Below are 18,862 nucleotides of genomic sequence, written 5' to 3'. Positions count from 1 at the left end.
GTACCTACTGCATGAGATTGGTGTGAGTGTTTAAGGAGAAAATCTGATTATGAGGCATCCACAGTGCCTGGCATGTAGTAAGTCCTCAATTAGCATTAGCTATTATTTCAACCTAAAGTTCATCAGACCTAGCTTTTGTGAGAATGTGGGGGGAAGCTACACATTTAACTGCTGCACCAGCTACTCTGAGAGAGAGAGGAAGATCTATGAGACAATTAGAAAGCAACTCTATCATCACTATAGAGAATGGCTATGGTGGTGACCTATTTCTTTTAAGTTAAGACTCTGCGAAGTAAATGTGTGTTAATTTAACCAGTTTGCTTTACTCCTATAAAGAGCAAAAGCTGGGTGTGCCTACAGATCTTTTCATCTGGTCTACATCAATTAGCTAGAATGAGAAAATGTAGCAGATCCTGGATCACTTCATCATAACCTCTGAAAACAACATGAAACTTTGGAGCACCTAGACTTTCTATTTTCTCTTTTAATTCTCTTCTTGATCTGGGAATTTTCTCCAACAATCCACCTGTTAAAAAACAGAGAGAGAGAACATACCTCAGAATAAATGCTTCCATCAGATTATCTAAATTACCAGTTCACAGAATGGACTGTGTATATTTTATCAGAGATCTGTTCTATTTCCCACAACAATTCTGATCTGTATACCCGTAAAACAGAGATGTACAAGAGCAGAGTAAGCATATTTTTTGGTAGCACTATTATTATTTGTTCTTTGCTAAAGTATGACCTCAAGAAGCTCAAACATAATAAGACAGAAAGCATCACATACACACATTTTTAAGGTGTTTGTTCATCTGTTTAAAACACTTAGTGAGTGCCTTTTGTCTCCCAGTTAGGAAACAACAAAAATCAGTAAAATCCTGTCCCTATCCTGGATATCACAAAAATCTAAAGACACGAAATATGGTGGCACAAAAACAGACACTCAGATCAATGGAACAGAATAGAGAGCCCAGAAATGGACCCACAAACGTATGGCCAAGGAATCTTTGACAAAGCAGGAAAGAACATCCAATGGAATAAAGACAGTCTATTCAGCAAGTAGTGCTGGGAAAACTGGACAGCGACGTGCAGAAGAATGAACCTAGACTACTTTCTTACACCATACACAAAAATAAACTCAAAATGGATGAAAGACCTACATGTAAGGAAGCCATCAAAATCCTCGAGGAGAAAGCAGGCAAAAACCTCTTTGATCTTGGCCGCAGCAACTTTTTACACAGCATGTCTCCAGAGGCAAGGGAAACAAAAGCAAAAATGAACTATTGGGACCTCATCAAAATAAAAAGTTTCTGCACAGCAAAGAGAACAATCAGCAAAACTAAAAGGCAACCAACAGAATGGGAGAAGATATTTGCAAACTACATATCAGATAAAGGGTTAGTATCCAAAATCTATAAAGAACTTACAAACTCAACACCCAAAAAACAAATAATCCAGTGAAGAAGTGGGCAAAAGACATGAATAGACACTTCTCCAAAGAAGATATCCAGATGGCCAACTGACACATGAAAAAATGCTCCACATCACTCATCATCAGGGAAATACAAATCAAAACCACAATGAGATACCACCTTACACCTGTCAGAATGGCTAACGTTAACAACTCAGGCAACAACAGATGTTGGTGAGGATGTAGAGAAAGAAGATCTCTTTTGCATTGTTGGTGGGAATGCAAGCTGGTGCAGCCACTCTGGAAAACACTATGGAGGTTCCTCAAAAAATTAAAAATAGAACTACCCTAGAACCCAGCAATTGCACTACTAGGTATTTATCCAAGGGATACAGGGATGCTGTTTCGAAGGGGCACATGCGCCCCCATGTTTATAGCAGCACTATCAACAATACCCAATGTATGTAAAGAGCCCAAATGTCCATCGATGTATGAATGGATAAAGAAGGTGTGGTATATATACACAATGGAGTATTACTCGGCAATCAAAAAGAATGAAATCTTGCCATTTGCAACTATGTGGATGGAACTAGATGGTATTATGCTAAGCAAAATTAGTCACTCAGAGAAAGACAAACATCATATGACTTCACTCATATGAGGACTTTAAGACACAGAACAGATGAACATAAGGGAAGGGAAGCAAAAATAATATAAAAACAAGGAGGGGGACAAAACATAAGAGACTTAAATATGGAGAACAAACAGAGGGTTACTGGAGGGGTTGTGGGAGGGGGGAAGGGCTAAATGGGTAAGGGGCATTAAGGAATCTACTCCTGAGATCATTGTTGCACTATATGTTAACTAATTGATATAAATTTAAAAAATAAAATTAAAATTAAAAAAGAATTAAAAAAGAAAGACATGAAATTGGGGTTTCATTCTATTAATATTATAACGTCAGACTGAGTATAAAGGGACTGTTAGGTGCTGAATTCAGTTTTCCTCCACAAATTCATATGTTAAAGTCCTAACCCCCGTACCTCAAAATATTTGGAGATGAGGTTGTTAAAGAGGTAATTAAAGTTAAATTAGGTCATTGGGTGGGCCTTAATCCAATATGGGGTGGGTCCTTATAAGAAGAGATTAGAACACAGATACACACAGAAGAAAGACTGTGTGAGGACTCAGGGAGAAAGTGGCCATCTGTAAGCCAAGGAGAGAAGGCTTAGAAGAAATCTATCTTACTGACACCTTGACCTTGAACTTCTAGTCTCTAAAAACTGTGGGGAAACAGTTTCTGTTGTTTAACCCACCCGGTCTGTACTACTTTGTTTTGGCAACCCTAGCAAATTAGCACAGGGGGAGAGGTCATTCTCCAAGGCCAGCTTGGGAGTGGGGTTGGAAGAAAAGGTGAAGCTTGAGCTTTTATGGCAAATGATAGGAGAAAGGCATGCCAGGAAGTGGTTTGACAGAACAAGACCCCCTCTAAGGTGCTCCCCAAGAAGACAAGTGAGGTCTGATCACAGGGCCCTAAAGCAATGCAAGAAAGGAAAAGATCCAGAAGCAGTTTAATCTGACCTAAGACAGACTCTCTTCCTTAGAGGGACGTGGATGCTGGTGGGCGGGGGGGGGGGGGGGGGGGGGTTGGGGGGTGGGTTCATGCAGAGTGCTGACAAGCTTATCAGAAATGTGTTGTGGGAGTAAAGGATGGAAAAAGATATCCCATGCAAATGGTAATCAAAAGAGAGCAAGGGCAGCTATACTTAGACAAAATAGACTTTAAGCCAAAATTGTCACAAGAGACAAAGAAGGATATTATATAACGATAAATAAAGTCAATCTACAGGAATATATAACAACTAAAGATGCATCTAACATCAGAACACCTAAATATATAAAGCAAATATTGACAGAACTGAAGGGAGAAGTAGGCAGCAATATAGTAATAGGAGGAGACTTCAGTATCACACTTTCAATAATGGGTAGAACATCCAGACAGAAAATCAATAAGGAAACAGAGGACTTAAACAACACTACAGACCAAATAGACCTAACAAACATATACAGAGCATTCTAACCAACAACAGCAGAATATATATTAATCTCAAAGGCACACAATCCTTCTCCAGAATAGATCATATGTTAGGTCACAAAATAAGTTTTAACAAATTTAAGAAGACTGAAATTATACCAAGTATCTTTTATGACCACAATGGAATGAAACTAGAAATCAGTAACAGAAGGAAAACTGGAAAATTCACAAGTATGTGCAAATTAAACAGCATACTCTTTTTTTTTTAAATTTTTTTTTTTTTCAACGCTTTTTATTTATTTTTTGGGACAGAGAGAGACAGAGCATGAACGGGGGAGGGGCAGAGAGAGAGGGAGACACAGAATCGGAAACAGGCTCCAGGCTCCGAGCCATCAGCCCAGGGCCTGACGCGGGGCTCGAACTCACGGGCCGTGAGATCGTGACCTGGCTGAAGTCGGACGCTTAACCGACTGCGCCACCCAGGCGGCCCTAAACAGCATACTCTTGAACAACCATTAGGTCAAAGAAGAAATAAAAAAGGAAATTAGATAATACTTCAAGAAATAAAAACAAAAATTCAACATGCCAAAACTTATAGGATGCAGCAAAAGCAGTACTAAGAGGGAAGTTCATAGCAATAAATGCCTAATTTAAGAAAGAAGACAGATCTCAAATAAACAACCTAATGTTACACCTCAAAGAACTAGAAAAAGACCAAACCAAATCCAAAGTCAGTAAAAAAAAAAAAAAAAAGAAAAAAAAAGAAAAAAAAAAGAAAATAACAAAGATTACAGCAGAAATAAATGAAATATTAAAAAAAAAAATCAATGAAACTAAGACTTGGTATTTTGAAAAGATAAACAAAATTGGCAAACCTTTAGCTAGCCTAACTAAGAAAAAAAGAAGACCCAGATAAGTAAAATCAGAAATGAAAAAGGAGACATTACAACTGATGCCACAGAAATAAAAAGGATCATAAGAGACTACTATGAACAGTTACACACTAACAAACTGGATAACTCAGAAGAAATTAAATGGATAAATTCCTAGAAACATAAAACCTACCAAGATTAAATCATGAATAAACAGAAGGACCAAAAAACCCTATAACTAAAATTTTGGGTCAATAATCAAAAACCTCCCTGAAACCAAAAGTCCAGACCAGATGGCTTTACTGGTAAATTCTACCAAACATGTAAAGATAAATTAATTCCAATCCTTCTCAAACTCTTCTCAAAATTAAATAGGAAGGACACTTCCAAACTCATTTAATGAGGCCGAAATTACCATGATACCGAAGACAAAGACACCCACAAGAAAATAAAATTCCTTGATGAATATAAGTACAAAAATCCTCAACAAAATACTAGCAAATAGAATCTAACAGCATAGGAAAAGGCTCAAACACCATGACTAAGTGGGATTTATACCTGGGATGTAAGGGTGGTTCAACATATGAAAATCAATTAATGTGATACACAGCGATGCACCACATTAACAAATAAAGAAATAAAAGCTACACAATTGTCTCAATAGATACAGAAAAAGCATTTGACAAAATTCATCATTCTTTCATGATAAAAAAGTCTCAACAAACTGGGAACAGAAGGAAAGTACCTGAACATAATAAGGGCCATATATAAAAAGCCCACAGGTAACATCATACTAACATCATACTCAATGGTAAAAAACTGAAAAGGGGGCACCTGGGTGGCTCAGCCGGTTGAGTGTCTGACTTTGGCTCAGGTCATGATCTCACAGCTCGTGACTTCGAGCCCCTTGTTGGGCTCTGTGCCGACAGCTCAGAGCCTGGAGCCTGCTTTGGATTCTGTGTTTCCTTCTCTCTCTGCCCCTAACCCACTCACGTTCTGTCTCTGTCTCTCTCGAAAACAAATAAACATTAAAAAAAAAAAAAAAGAAAAAACTTAAAAGCATATCCTTTAAGATCAGGAACAAGAGGGCGCCTGGGTGGCGCAGTCGGTTAAGCGTCCGACTTCAGCCAGGTCACGATCTCGCGGTCCGTGAGTTTGAGCCCCGCGTCGGGCTCTGGGCTGATGGCTCGGAGCCTGGAGCCTGTTTCCGATTCTGTGTCTCCCTCTCTCTCTGCCCCTCCCCCGTTCATGCTCTGTCTCTCTCTGTCCCAAAAATAAATAAAAAATGTTGAAAAAAAAATTTAAAAAAAAAAAAAAGATCAGGAACAAGATAATGATTCCTACTCTCCATCATTTCGATTTAACATACTGCTGGAAGTTCTAGCCAGAGTGATTAGGCAAGAAAAAAAAAGGCATTCAAACCATAAAGGAAGAAGTAAAATCATCCTTGTTTGCAGATAAAATGGTTATATATATAGAAAAAAAAACTGCATAAAAAACTATTACACTAATAAACTTATTCAGTAAAGTTGCAGGATAAAAAGAATCTACATAATCAGTGGTGTTTCTATACAGTAACAATGAACTATCCAAAGATGAAATTATGAAAACAATTTAATTTACAATAGTACCTCTCCATAAAAACCTTAAGAATAAACCTAGTTAAGGAGGTGAAATATGTGCTTGCTGAAAGCTACAAACACTGATGAAAGAAATGAAAGAAGACACAAACAAGTGGAAAGACATCCCATGTTCACAGACTAGAAGACTTAATATTGTTAAAATGTTTGTACTACCAAAAATGATCTACAGATTAGATGCAATCTATCAAAATCCCAATGGCATTTTTTTATAGAAACAGAGAAAGCAATTCTATAGTTCATATGGAAGCACAAAAGACCATGAATAGCCAAATCAATCCTCAGAAAGGAGAATAAAGCTGGAGGTATCACACTTTCTGATTTCAAGCGATATTACAAAGCTACAGTAATCAAACAGTATGATCCCAATATAAAGACAGACATGCAGACCAATGGAACAGAATAGAGAGCCCAAAACCAAATTCATGCATATATGGTCAACTGATGTTCAATAAGAGTGCCAAGAGTACACAATGGAGAAAGAAGTTCTCTAACAAATGGTGTTGGGGAAATAGGATGTCCACATGCAAAAAAATAAAATTGGGCCCTTGTTTGATACCATATACAAAAATCAACTCAAAATGAATACAGATGTAAATGTAGGATTTACAACCCCAAAGTTCCTAGAAGAAAACATATGGGAAAAGCTTCATGACATTGGTTATAACAATGATTTCATGGATATGATATCAAAAGTACAGCAACACCATTTGTAATGACATGCAAGGAGCTAGAGTGTATTATGCTAACCGAAATAAGTCAGAGGAAGACAAATACCATATGACTTCACTCATATGTGGAATTTAAGAAACAAAATAGATGAACATTTGGGAGGGGGGCAAGAAAGAGAGAGAGGGAAACAAACCATAACAGGCTTTTTTTTTTTTTTTTTTAATTTTTTTTTTTTCAACGTTTTTTATTTATTTTTGGGACAGAGAGAGACAGAGCATGAACGGGGGAGGGGCAGAGAGAGAGGGAGACACAGAATCGGAAACAGGCTCCAGGCTCCGAGCCATCAGCCCAGAGCCTGACGCGGGGCTCGAACTCACGGACCGCGAGATCGTGACCTGGCTGAAGTCGGACGCTTAACCGACTGCGCCACCCAGGCGCCCCAACAGGCTTTTAACAATAGAGAACAAACTGAGGGTTGATGGAGGGAGGTGGGTGGAAGATGGGCTAGATGGGTGATGGGTATTGAGGGCACTTGTTATGATGAACACTGGGTGTTGTATGTAAGTGATGAATCACTGGATTCTACTGCTGAAACCAGTATTGCACTGTATGTTAACTAGAATTTAAATAAAAATTTGAAGAAAAAAAATATTTCTGAGGAGCTACAAAATAAAAATAAAACAACAAAAGAACAGCAACAGAAACGATAAACAGGTAGAATCGCATCAAACTAAAAAGCACAGCAAAGGAAGCAACTAACAGAGTGAACAGGCAACCTAGGAAAGGGAAGAAAATATTTGCAAACTATATATGTGATAAAAGGTTAATCTCCAAAATACATAAAGAACTCCTACAACTCAATAGCAAAAAAACCTAATAACCCAATTGAAAAGTGGGTTAAGGACTCCAATAGACATTTCTCCAAAGAAGATATACAAATGGCCAACAGGTATACGAAAAAATACTCAATGTTACTAATCAGAGAAATGCAAATCAAAACCACAATGAGAAATCACATCTGTCAAACTGGGTATGATGAAAAAAAAAAGATAAATGTTGGCAAGAATGTGGAGAAACTTGAACCCTTACACACTGTTGGTGGGAATGCAAAGTAAGGCAGTGAAAAACAGTATAGAAGTTCTTCAAAAAATAAAAATAGAACTACCATATGATCCAGCAATCCCACTTCTAGATACTTATTATCTAAGAAGAACTGAAATCAGGATCTCAAAGAGATACTAGCACTCCTGTGTTCATTGTAACACCCATTCACAAAAGCCAAGGTATAGAAACAACTTACATGTCCATTAACAGAGAGATGAATAAAGAGTGTGTATGTATAGTATTCCATTGTGTGTATGTATATTACGCACACATTATATACATATACACACACACACAACATATATGTGTGCGTATGTATACACGTAATACTATTTAGCCTTAAAAGAGAAGAAAATTCTGCAATATGCACTAACATGGATGAACCTTGAAGATATTAAGCTAAATGAAATAAGCCAGTCACAGAAAGGCAACCAGCATGGTTCCACTTATATGAGCTATCTAAAATAGCCAAGTTCATAGAATCAAAGAGTGGAATGGTGGTTGCCAAGCGCTGGGGGAGGAGACAATAGGGAGTCACTAATCAAAAGGAATAAAGTTTCAGTTAAGCAAGACAAATAAGCTCTAGAGATCTGCTGTACAACACTGTACCTATAGTCAACAATAATGTATTTAACACCTCACTTAATTTGTTAGTAGGGTAGATCTCATGTTCGGAGTTTTACCACAATAATATAATTCTTTTTTTTTTAGTTAAAAAAATTACGCAGTGGAACAGGGAGGATTTGGAGGGAAAATTAGTATGGGTCCAGGAAAAGAGGTGTATTTTCATAACAAGAATATTCAGGTTAGTTGGTTGAAAACAGTTAATTACCATCTTGTTGGGAGTCATCTCCATTTGCATTGGTGAGGACAGTGAGTCCTGCTAAGTCAAACACTTCAGCATTATTCCTGCCACCACTTCCTCCACAGTCCTGGCCACTTTTATCAAAAGATTGCAGTATCTGTTGAGAAAGGAAATCATTCCCCACCCCCCAAGAAAAACAGTTAGTGGCCATTATGAGGAATTCTTGAATTGGGGATAATGTTAGTTGTAAGTCTCTCACTTATTAAATGTTAAAATCTAGTTCCCTGGTTTTCCCAAACCCTACTGCATTTCACTGGGTTTCACTTCTTGAACATATACTATCAAAATTCATTCAATATAACTTTGATATGGAAGTTCTTAGGAAACAGCTTACATTCTCCCTTCTTAGAGCTTTGTACAGTACATTGAATTAATAAAATATCCTTTGCACAAATGTATGAGTGAATGAATGAATGAGTAAACAAAACATTCACTACCTCTCATGGTCCTTTTCTAGCTCTAAATTTTGAGGGGGATCAGACCCCATGTTTTGCTGCTCTACCCAACATAGGGCAGAGCATTAAAATCGGTTGGGGATACCCAATGAATTATTTTTGATGACGAGGGTTGGCTCCTCTGAAGAGTTTGTGACCATGACCCGAGTGGCCCCTGAGAGTGGCTGGGGAAGGGGCAGGAGCAGACAAAACAACTATTCATGGCCACAGTGTTCATGTGTAGCCACAAAGTCTCCCCCCACCCCCTGTTTTTCTGCTCCCCTCTCCATACCTCTTCATTGACTTTAATATATTCAACTCACCAAAACCCCAGCATTTTTATTCATATCCCTGCCCTGGAGTAAGAAATTTAATTTTATAGATTTGCTTAAAAGGTATCCACACACACGTGCTGCTCTCTGAGAGTCAATAATGTTATTTTTTTTTCAACGTTTTTTTATTTTTTTTTATTTTTGGGACAGAGAGAGACAGAGCATGAACGGGGGAGGGGCAGAGAGAGAGGGAGACACAGAATCGGAAACAGGCTCCAGGCTCCGAGCCATCAGCCCAGAGCCCGACGCGGGGCTCGAACTCACAGACCGCGAGATCGTGACCTGGCTGAAGTCGGACGCTTAACCGACTGCGCCACCCAGGCGCCCCAAATAATGTTATTTTTAAAAAATGGTTTAGTAAACAAGATGATGTCATCAGTCTCTGAAAGGAAGCTAGTTTGGAATTGATTGCATCTGAAGGTTTCTGAATGTGGATCTAATTACATTTTAGTTTATTCCCAGAGAAAACTGCATTTTAGCATTTAACTGAAGATATTCCCAAATAAAGTGTGTTCATATAAAACAAAATAAATTGGAGAGTAAATTAACTGGATAATTATCCTTTATATGTCTAAAAGGATAACCAAAACGGGTAACTCAGATCAAACAAGTTCACTCGATTATATCCTGTGCTGGGATTCTACCCAGGTCACAAGAAACCTAATCTGTGACTTAGTTTTCCTCATTCATAACACAGGAACTCCACTAATAAGGACTCAATACATTTTAAATATCTTTATTGTTGGTTTTTATCTCATAGGATTGTTGTAAATATTCAATGGTATAACAAATTAAAAGGTCTTACAATAATACTCAGCATATAGTGTTCAATGAATGTTAGCTGCTGGTATTACTATCCTTAAATTTAGCTGAGAAGATAGACATTGGTGCAACCATATCTTTTTCCTTTATTTTTCTCCCATGAGTGACCCACAGAACAACGAGAGAACCATGGTGGCCACCTGGCCCTGAGCCATGTAATAACATGTAACGACATGTAATGACAGGAATGACGGCATTTATTCTACTTAACTCTTTCCATGTTATTTTTGCTTCTTTCTTGGATGCTATTTATAGCACGGCTCACTGATGATAACGCTACCCACGATTCTGACTGAGTTTCCATAGTGAGAGATACAGTTTCGCCTGGAGAATATATATCTTTATTTGGAGACAGATAGATCTAAAATGAATTGAAAAAAAAAAAAAAGTATCTCAAGGTGAAATTAAACAGTTACTCAGGATGACCTCAGGCTAGGGAGAGTATCTGTGGCTCACCTGAAGCTGGTTGCTACATTTTTCTTCAATATTTAGACAGACTGAGTCAGATACTAATTCTGTTATCTGCTGTCCTGTGACAATGTAATATACCAGGAGACGGGCTGTAGGAACCATGTGCTGAGTCACAGAAAGGTTTAAAAGCTGGTAAGATGAACCTGGGAGTTTCTTCTCTGTGCCAAAGTGTATGATTTTGCTCTTAGATGAAATCTAAAAATACATAACAACAAACATCTATCAAAGTGGGCTTAAAGTTGGACTAGTAATTAGGCAGTGATTAAAAAAAAAAAAAAAAAAGAATTACTATCCCTTGGGCATCTACTATGCATTAGGTATATATAGATGGACATATTTAATCCTCACAATTGTATGTTGTGATTTTATTTATTAGCCCATTTAGAAGTTGTAGAAATTGAAGCTCAGAGATGTAAACTGCCCCATTATCTTAAAAGGTTCCTCTCTCAGAATTGATAAGGTTATTGCTTACTCCAACAAATGGCTTAGTAAACAAGATGATGTCATCAGTCACTGAAAATAAGATAGGTTGGAACTATTTGCTTCTAAAGGTTTGTTTTTGAACATGGATTTATCCAGGAAGTGAACTCTGATCTTCCTGACTCAAAGCCCATGTCTTTTTCTTTTTTTTTTTTTTTAAATTTTTTTTTTTCAACTTTTTTTTTTTATTTATTTTTGGGACAGAGAGAGACAGAGCATGAACGGGGGAGGGTCAAAGAGAGAGGGAGACACAGAATCGGAAACAGGCTCCAGGCTCCGAGCCATCAGCCCAGAGCCTGACGCGGGGCTCGAACTCACGGACCGCGAGATCGTGACCTGGCTGAAGTCGGAAGCTTAACCGACTGCGCCACCCAGGCGCCCCAACCCATGTCTTTTTCAATATATCATGCTGCCATCCTTGCTAGTTTGTATTTTAAACAGCAGTGAGCAATGCCTGGAATCACTATATCTGTTCTTGAGCACAGGACTTAAATTCTTCCCTTTGTAAATAGGGCATGTTCTTAAGGAATGCTAGCAAGGCCTAGCAATCTAAAACATGGTAATGCTCTGGTTGGTCATGAAACATTGCTGAGGTCACTGACTAGTCTGGGGACTGAATGACGGCTCTGATCAACCCTTGGCATCATGCTATGCAGAGAATATCAGTCCAAGATTCAGAAGACCTTGAACAAAATCCTAAACATACCACTAAAAACTTGTGCATATGGCAGGTCATTTGACCTCTCCAATTGGTTCCATTGTTCAACGAGCTCAAAGAAGTGTTGTGAGCTCTGTTATGAGGATGTTTGTGAACGTACTTTACAGATTATAAAGTGCTATGTAAGTACATCCATTCATTCACTAAATATCAATTGGGTACTACTTTGTGTCACGTAAGAAATCATTTAAAGGATTATTTGCATAAGTAAAGAAAATGTTGCAAGCAGGGGTCTAGGTGAATGTAAGATATTATTGAGCTTACCAAGTAATTGTAGTGTGTAATCTTGTCAACATATGGACTTTTAGGGGTAATAGTTATGCTCAGATGTTCTCCCACAAGCAAACTCTTGTGACTGTCTGTCCAGCTAAGGGAAAGGAAACTTTGGCTATGTGATGAGTAGGCCACAGCTTGATAGTCATTGCTGGCCTGATATTCTTCTGGAATGTCTGGATCATCAGTTCTGACCTAAAAAGACAGTGTCAAAAAAAGTACAACACTGAGGCTTAACGTGATGATGATGATGAAGATGGTAAATGTTAACACTTTTCTAGTACCCATTTACTGCCAGGTCTGGCTTTTAGCGCTTGACATGTGTGAATGTATCCATATACCTTATACATCTCTCAAGTTTCACAACATCTTATGAAAAGGCAAATTAGTATTCTACTGCCTTAACATCATGGTAAGCCACATTATCAAGAGATTACAGAAAAGGATGTTAATTTTAAAAATAATAAAGTTAACTATGAAAATCTAGGCTATTGTAGAAGAGTGCAGTGAAGTCAAAGAAAAGATCTTAGATCTAAGGTTGGCTCTCTTTCTTAAATGACATGCCAGCTTACTGACTCATTTCCTTCTGCCACAGGTTGGCAGGAACTAGGAATTTGGAGAGGGGGAAAATATGGGAAGGGATGTAGCAATAATTCTTTTTATAAAATTTTTTAATATTTATTTTTGAGAGAGAGAGAGAGAGAGAGAGAGAGAGAGAGAGAGAGAGAGTGTGAGTGCAAGTGAGTTGGGGAGGGGCAGAGAGAGAGGGAGACACAGAATCTGAAGCAGACTCCAGGCTCTGAGTTGTCATCACAGAGCCGGACATGGGGCCCGAACCCATGAACCGTGAGATCAATAATTCTTTTTAAAATTTTTTTTTTCAACGTTTTTTTTTTTAATTTATTTTTGGGACAGAGAGAGACAGAGCATGAACGGGGGAGGGGCAGAGAGAGAGGGAGACACAGAATCGGAAACAAGCTCCAGGCTCCGAGCCATCAGCCCAGAGCCCGACGCGGGGCTCGAACTCACGGACCGCGAGATCGTGACCTGGCCGAAGTCGGACGCTTAACCGACTGCGCCACCCAGGCGCCCCAATAATTCTTAAAAGCTAATAGAGATATTGGTTGTGAATGGAAATGGTGGTGAATAATCTCAATTCTTAGGAGAGTAAACAAGATCTGTTCTTGAGGGTAAAGTTCAGGGTCACAGGGCACTCTTATAAATATATGTGCCATGCTGTGCCAGTTCTTGAACAAGAGATTACAACCACTTATGTTTTCCATGAAGCTGAAGAATTAGATGTCATTTGCTGGGGAAGGTAATTTGATAACAAGTGTAAAGGAAAAATGGTTCATGCTATTAGAGGAAAGGGAGACTATAACATTTGGCCCTTGTTTAGGTTTGGAAATAGATATACATTCAGCCAATTAATGTTTAGTAGTCCCTAACATGTGTCAGGAACTATGCTAGTTGTTGGAGACACAACGGTGAACAATATAGACATAGCTCTTGCCCTTAAGAAATTTGAAAACTTGAGGCATTCAGAGAGTAAAGGATACCTACCCTGATTAGCACAGGGTACTTAGAGAAGGCTTCTTGCAGGACACGATTTAAAAGCTGACCCCCAAATAAGTAGGAGCAAGGGAATCAGAGAAATGGGGTTGGAGAGTCCAGGTAGGGTTACAAAGGGCTTGTGGCAACAGAGCACTGGGTGTTAGGGGGCTGCAAACTTTCCAGTGAAGCTGGAGTTTGAGGAGCCATAGGAACAGTGGCAAGCAATGAGTTTGGAGAAGGCAGCAAGGATGAGGTCAATTGAGGTCCTATTTGTGTCTCAGAAAGATCACTCCACCCCCTTTGCCTCAGTAAGGAGAGTGGGAGGAGAGCGAGGAACTGGTTTGCTGTGGGGCCATTCTCTGAACAGGGCACTGGGAGGAGGTCTAGGTTTGAGATTGGTAGTGGTCCTCAGTTTTAGACAAAGCAATGTTTAGCTTCTTTGAAATATCCAAGAAAAAAATATGGTGAAAATGGTGTCTGTAGGAATCTTGTAGGATGAGTCTTCAGCACAAGGTATGAGAGCAGATGGAACGACACAGGAAATATGTCAAATAAAAAATGTGTCACATAAGAAGAAAGGAAGGTCTGGATAGAACCCTAAGGATCACTTCCACTTAGAGGGCAAACTAAGGATTATTAGTCCAAAATGGAGGCTATAAAGAAGGAAGCAAAGAAGAAAAATAAGAAAGAAGAAAATGTGGCATCACAGAGGCCATAACATTGTTTAAAGAAAAAGACAATTGTCAATCACACCAAATGTCTTAGAGATGGAAGAAAGACAAGAACTAAAAACTATCCAGTGGTCATAGCAAATGGCTGATGGATATCTTTGGTGAGAGCAGTTTCAATGATATGGTGGGGGCAAAAGCCAGATCTCAGCAGCCTGAGGAGGTATGGAACGGGGAGAAGAATGTAGGTTGTTCTTTAGCAGAATTAGCATGGGAACTGAGGGAGAGATGATAGCTGGAAATACTGGACAAGAGAAGACTGTATTCTTGTATCCTCCTGGTAATTCTTTTTCTAAATTTTCTAGATTTTAGTAGTATTTTGTTTAGCATAAGAAAAAATTATTTCCTAATTACAAAATTGACAGATTCACACCCTTTATGGAATGTTCAGTACACTACATGTTATTGCCTGTGCCTATAAGTCAAATGTCTGAGTTGTTCACTAGATTTATGCATAAAATCTCACGTATCTTTCCTGTGTACTCACTATGACACAGACTGAGGCGACATTTGAAAATACAACAAATGAGAATTCAGCTCACATTAAACTCCAGCGTTGTCACATCAGAGGGAATGTTAACCACAAATGAAGCTACTCCATCATTGTAATTTGTTGTGCTTTTTATTGGATCCAGTTCTCTCTTCTCCTGAGTTTTACCAACTGTTTTTGCTTTCAAGATTACCGCAATCCCTCCGACGAAATGGGTAGAGGCATCCTTCACCTGTACCTGTTGACCAAATCCATTTCATTGGTTGACATTGATTCTTTACGAAAAGAAAACCCCCAAAATAATCCCCTCCTTCAGTCCCAAGCACAAACTTTGTAGGATTTAATTCAGCAAATGTGGTTCTCTTAAGGTCATGTTTTAACCACTCCAGGCATATATGATATGAATTACATTCAATCAGTGTACAGTTATTGAACATTTAATAAGAACAGAGCACTTCTCCATGTGCCCCATAAGCCATGGGTTGGAAGAAATTATTACCACGTCTGGATCAAGACCATTGTTTTCCTCACAGCATTTGTCATTGCCTTGTCTATTCCTCACCCTCTATTCATGTGTCTGTACTGAAGGTCACAGAGAAGCAAGATCTGTCAGACATCCTTTTCCTCTGTCCTCCCACAGACCATAAAATCCACCATATTAGATTTTCTAATCATCTAACCTTGATGCAGTATTGAATTCCAGGCTTCAGGAAAAGAGGAGTAGCAACCAAATCCAGTGTGTAAGGTAAGACGACGTATTTGATATCAGTCATTTTGGTTTCTTGGAAGAATGTACCTAAGGTAATAAAATGTGTCACTTAGAATTTGGCAAGTTCTACATTGTAGTACATAGACCTGCACGGGTACCCACTCCATCCCTCTGCATTTCTTTATTTGGATAAGGACAAGCTATCCATTCATTCCTTGGTCATTTCACACACAGTTATTAACCCAAGTCTCGATGATTGTTATGGTCGCCCTAGAAGAACCTGGCCACTCCATGACCAGTAAAACACAGTTTGCAGGAGGTTGGGAAGACGCCCATTCACCAGTTTCAGATACAGTGTTCTCCTGTTCCAGACCACTTGTCAGATTATTTATCCCATTTTTAACTTAAAAATAACTGAGCAGGGCCTCATGCCCTCAAGGAGTCAATAATCCTGTTAGAAGAGGCACTCACATGTAAAGTGGATGGTTCTCATTTCCAAGGCAACATCCAAACAAATACCAGGTAGTATGGTATAAGATATGTGTAAAATGTTTAATAATAGGTAAGCAAGCACACAAATGACTCAGGGATGCTTTCATAATGTGAATAATTGTTGCAAGTAAAATTTTCTGGTACCATCATTCTATTCTTTTTGAAACATAAAAGTCTATCCTTAGCATGTGGGAGTAGGGCGTCATCACTTTCATGAGCATTTCCCTTGCACAGAGCTGGTGGACATGTATTTTGGTGGAGCTCATCTGGCAAAGGCACTTCCCCAAAATGCACCAATAATAAGCTGCAGATTTCTATTCAAACTTTGTAACAAGAACTGTGAGAAATGAATTTGATAGATTAATTTAAAAACTCACCTGTACTTTCTTGTACTTCCACAAAAATATTAAGATACTTGTTATTTAAATCTTCTAGACTTTTATATGACAGTTTCTTAATTGCCCTTGAAGTATTAAAATTAATTTGTGCAACTCCATCAATCAGCTGATTTTTTACGGGGAACAAAAAGGTAGAAGTTATAATATTAGAGAAGAATTCATTGAGAGGGAGTAACAAATTCTGCTTTTACCAGCCTGCAAAATCTTCACCTGACAATGACATTGTAGTTACAACTTGTGGTGATACAAAGTATAAGCTTGATTCTGTACTTATAACTGATTAATATTCAGGTCATTTCTTTCAAGCCTGAAGCTTCAGGTCATATTGCAGGATCAGAGATGGAACATCTCTGATTTGACATCACGTCTCATCCTATTCAGAATCTGAGGCTAGAATTTGGGTATTACTGTCTATCTGATGGAACCTTCTCTAGATTGAAGACAAATATCTCGGTAGCTTATCTGCTTTCACCAGTGGAACTTCTCAAAGCCCGAAGTTCTGTTGGTTTTGTTTTGTTCTCTTCTGTTTAATTCCGTGGACTCTTGAGGGTGAAAGCCCACTTTCAGTCTCCATGTGCTGGTGAACTGCCTCAGTTCTCCATGACTGTGAAGGTAGCTCAATCTCTCTTTACCTCTGTCTTCTGTGTTGCTTCATGCATCATTTCTTTTCCACTCCCATGTAAATCTTCTCTTATCCCAAAAAAGACAGAAACTTTAGCCTCTGTTACATTCTCATTATAAGAATATCTGTCAAAACGGAATATAATTAATTGCTTTTTGATAAAGCAGTTATAGTAATGACATACAGACAAAATGCGAAATTTGCTTTGTACTCTTGAACTGTGTACACAGTAGTACATCTCATTGTTACACTCTGCAGGTGCAGGGGAAAGTAAGTGTTTTTATTTCTATTGACAGATGATGAAATTGGTTCCCAGGGGGATAAAACAAACTTGCTCAACTTCCCACGGTTTTAAATTCACAGAAAGTTCATGGAGAAGTGAGCTTAGGACCTAGGTCTCTTTGTAAAGAGCCACGCTTCTTCCATGACTGTGGCATGGTGTGGCAACAACAGGGAGCCACTCCCCAGTGCTCCTTTTAGCCAAAGGGGCAATATCACATCCAACCTGGAGACGTGTCATTTTCAGTTTAGCCCAATATTTGCCTTTGAGTCCATGAAAAACACAAACTTTCCCTATTTAAATATAAAACAGGCAAGTCTGTGTTCTCATTAGCTCATCTGCCAAGTATGACTTCTGAGCATTTTCAATCTGTTCTAGAACTGCTTTTGATAATTAAGTTGTATGATCAATTAATATTAATGAGGTCATGAATATAAAGAACTGAATGGTTTTTATATCATATTTTTAATACCTAACCAGTTATAGTCATCCGAATAGTCACCATGACTTCAATCTTTAGGGTTCTTTGCTTACAAGACTGTAGAATAACTACAAGACTGAACTCAGCCAATATACTTCAGGCAATTCTCCTTGAATCCACTTCCCACAGCTATTAGATACTATTAATCACAGTATTTTTTACATTGAACCTCAAAGTCTTTTTCAACATAGGACCTCAGGCAAGCACTACTAATCAGTCAATTTTGACTCTTGAAATTAAAGCTGTTTCACATTCAGGGGCTACATTAATCTGAAAATAGTTATTTTCTTACCTAGCTTTTATAGTAATCTTGAAGTCCTCAAAATTTTTATGGCTAATGAAATAATTTTCTGGTTCTACTAAGATAAAGAAGTGTGGTTTCACTGAATGTAAATCTAGGCAAAAAAAAAAAAAGATATACAGTTTAAACTATGTTTCAAACAAGAAACTTTTCAGTACAATGGGACTTAACAGTATCAGTCACACAGCCATCCTTCTTTATGACAATCATCAAGCTTCTGAAGCTTCTTTATACTCAAATCAGGGATCAATCTCATCTTTCTGCTCTAGCAGTGATGCCCTTATTAAGCACATGTGTTGCTATCAAAGTATGAGCTCCATGAAGACAAGCCCTGATCTTGTTAACCTGTATAAACCTTTGCCCCAAGTGCCTTTCATATAGGGTTTGATAAATGTTTATTAAATTGGAAATTCTTTGCTCCTTTAGCATCTAGCGTTTGACTCTTCTTTTCCATTCAGTGTCCAAAATGTAAGTGTAAATCTTCAACTCTCAGGAAAGGCATCTTCTAGTTATTAGCTTTAGAAAATAACTTTCTTACAAAAATGAGAATTAGAACAAAGGGAAGTTTTAGACTGTGCAGCTCTTTGAGGCTATAACTCACAAAGAATCCTTTTTGACTGCTTACAGGACTATGTCTTTCACTTCTGCCCATTCAAGGAGTAACGTTAGGTTTCA

The 18,862-nt window shown here is 38.4% G+C and overlaps 1 protein-coding gene across 2 annotated transcripts in view; it reads right to left on the bottom strand.

Moving 5' to 3' along the window:
- Positions 1 to 18,862, bottom strand: part of LOC131491409 (complement C5-like) — a 43,276-nt gene that overhangs the window by 12,519 nt on the left and 11,895 nt on the right. For both annotated transcript variants that reach the window (XM_058694326.1, XM_058694327.1), the window contains 10 exons: positions 18,179 to 18,281; positions 17,136 to 17,250; positions 16,483 to 16,609; positions 15,585 to 15,700; positions 14,957 to 15,142; positions 12,124 to 12,327; positions 10,647 to 10,856; positions 10,402 to 10,551; positions 8,570 to 8,699; positions 464 to 526 (listed from right to left, as the gene is read on the bottom strand). In XM_058694326.1, coding sequence (XP_058550309.1) covers positions 464 to 526; positions 8,570 to 8,699; positions 10,402 to 10,551; positions 10,647 to 10,856; positions 12,124 to 12,327; positions 14,957 to 15,142; positions 15,585 to 15,700; positions 16,483 to 16,609; positions 17,136 to 17,250; positions 18,179 to 18,281 — 1,404 coding nt within the window. The remainder of the gene's footprint in view (positions 1 to 463; positions 527 to 8,569; positions 8,700 to 10,401; positions 10,552 to 10,646; positions 10,857 to 12,123; positions 12,328 to 14,956; positions 15,143 to 15,584; positions 15,701 to 16,482; positions 16,610 to 17,135; positions 17,251 to 18,178; positions 18,282 to 18,862) is intronic.

This window comes from Neofelis nebulosa, chromosome 12, assembly GCF_028018385.1.
Source record: "Neofelis nebulosa isolate mNeoNeb1 chromosome 12, mNeoNeb1.pri, whole genome shotgun sequence".
Lineage (NCBI taxonomy): Eukaryota > Metazoa > Chordata > Mammalia > Carnivora > Felidae > Neofelis > Neofelis nebulosa.
This window is presented reverse-complemented; position numbering and strand designations above follow the sequence as displayed.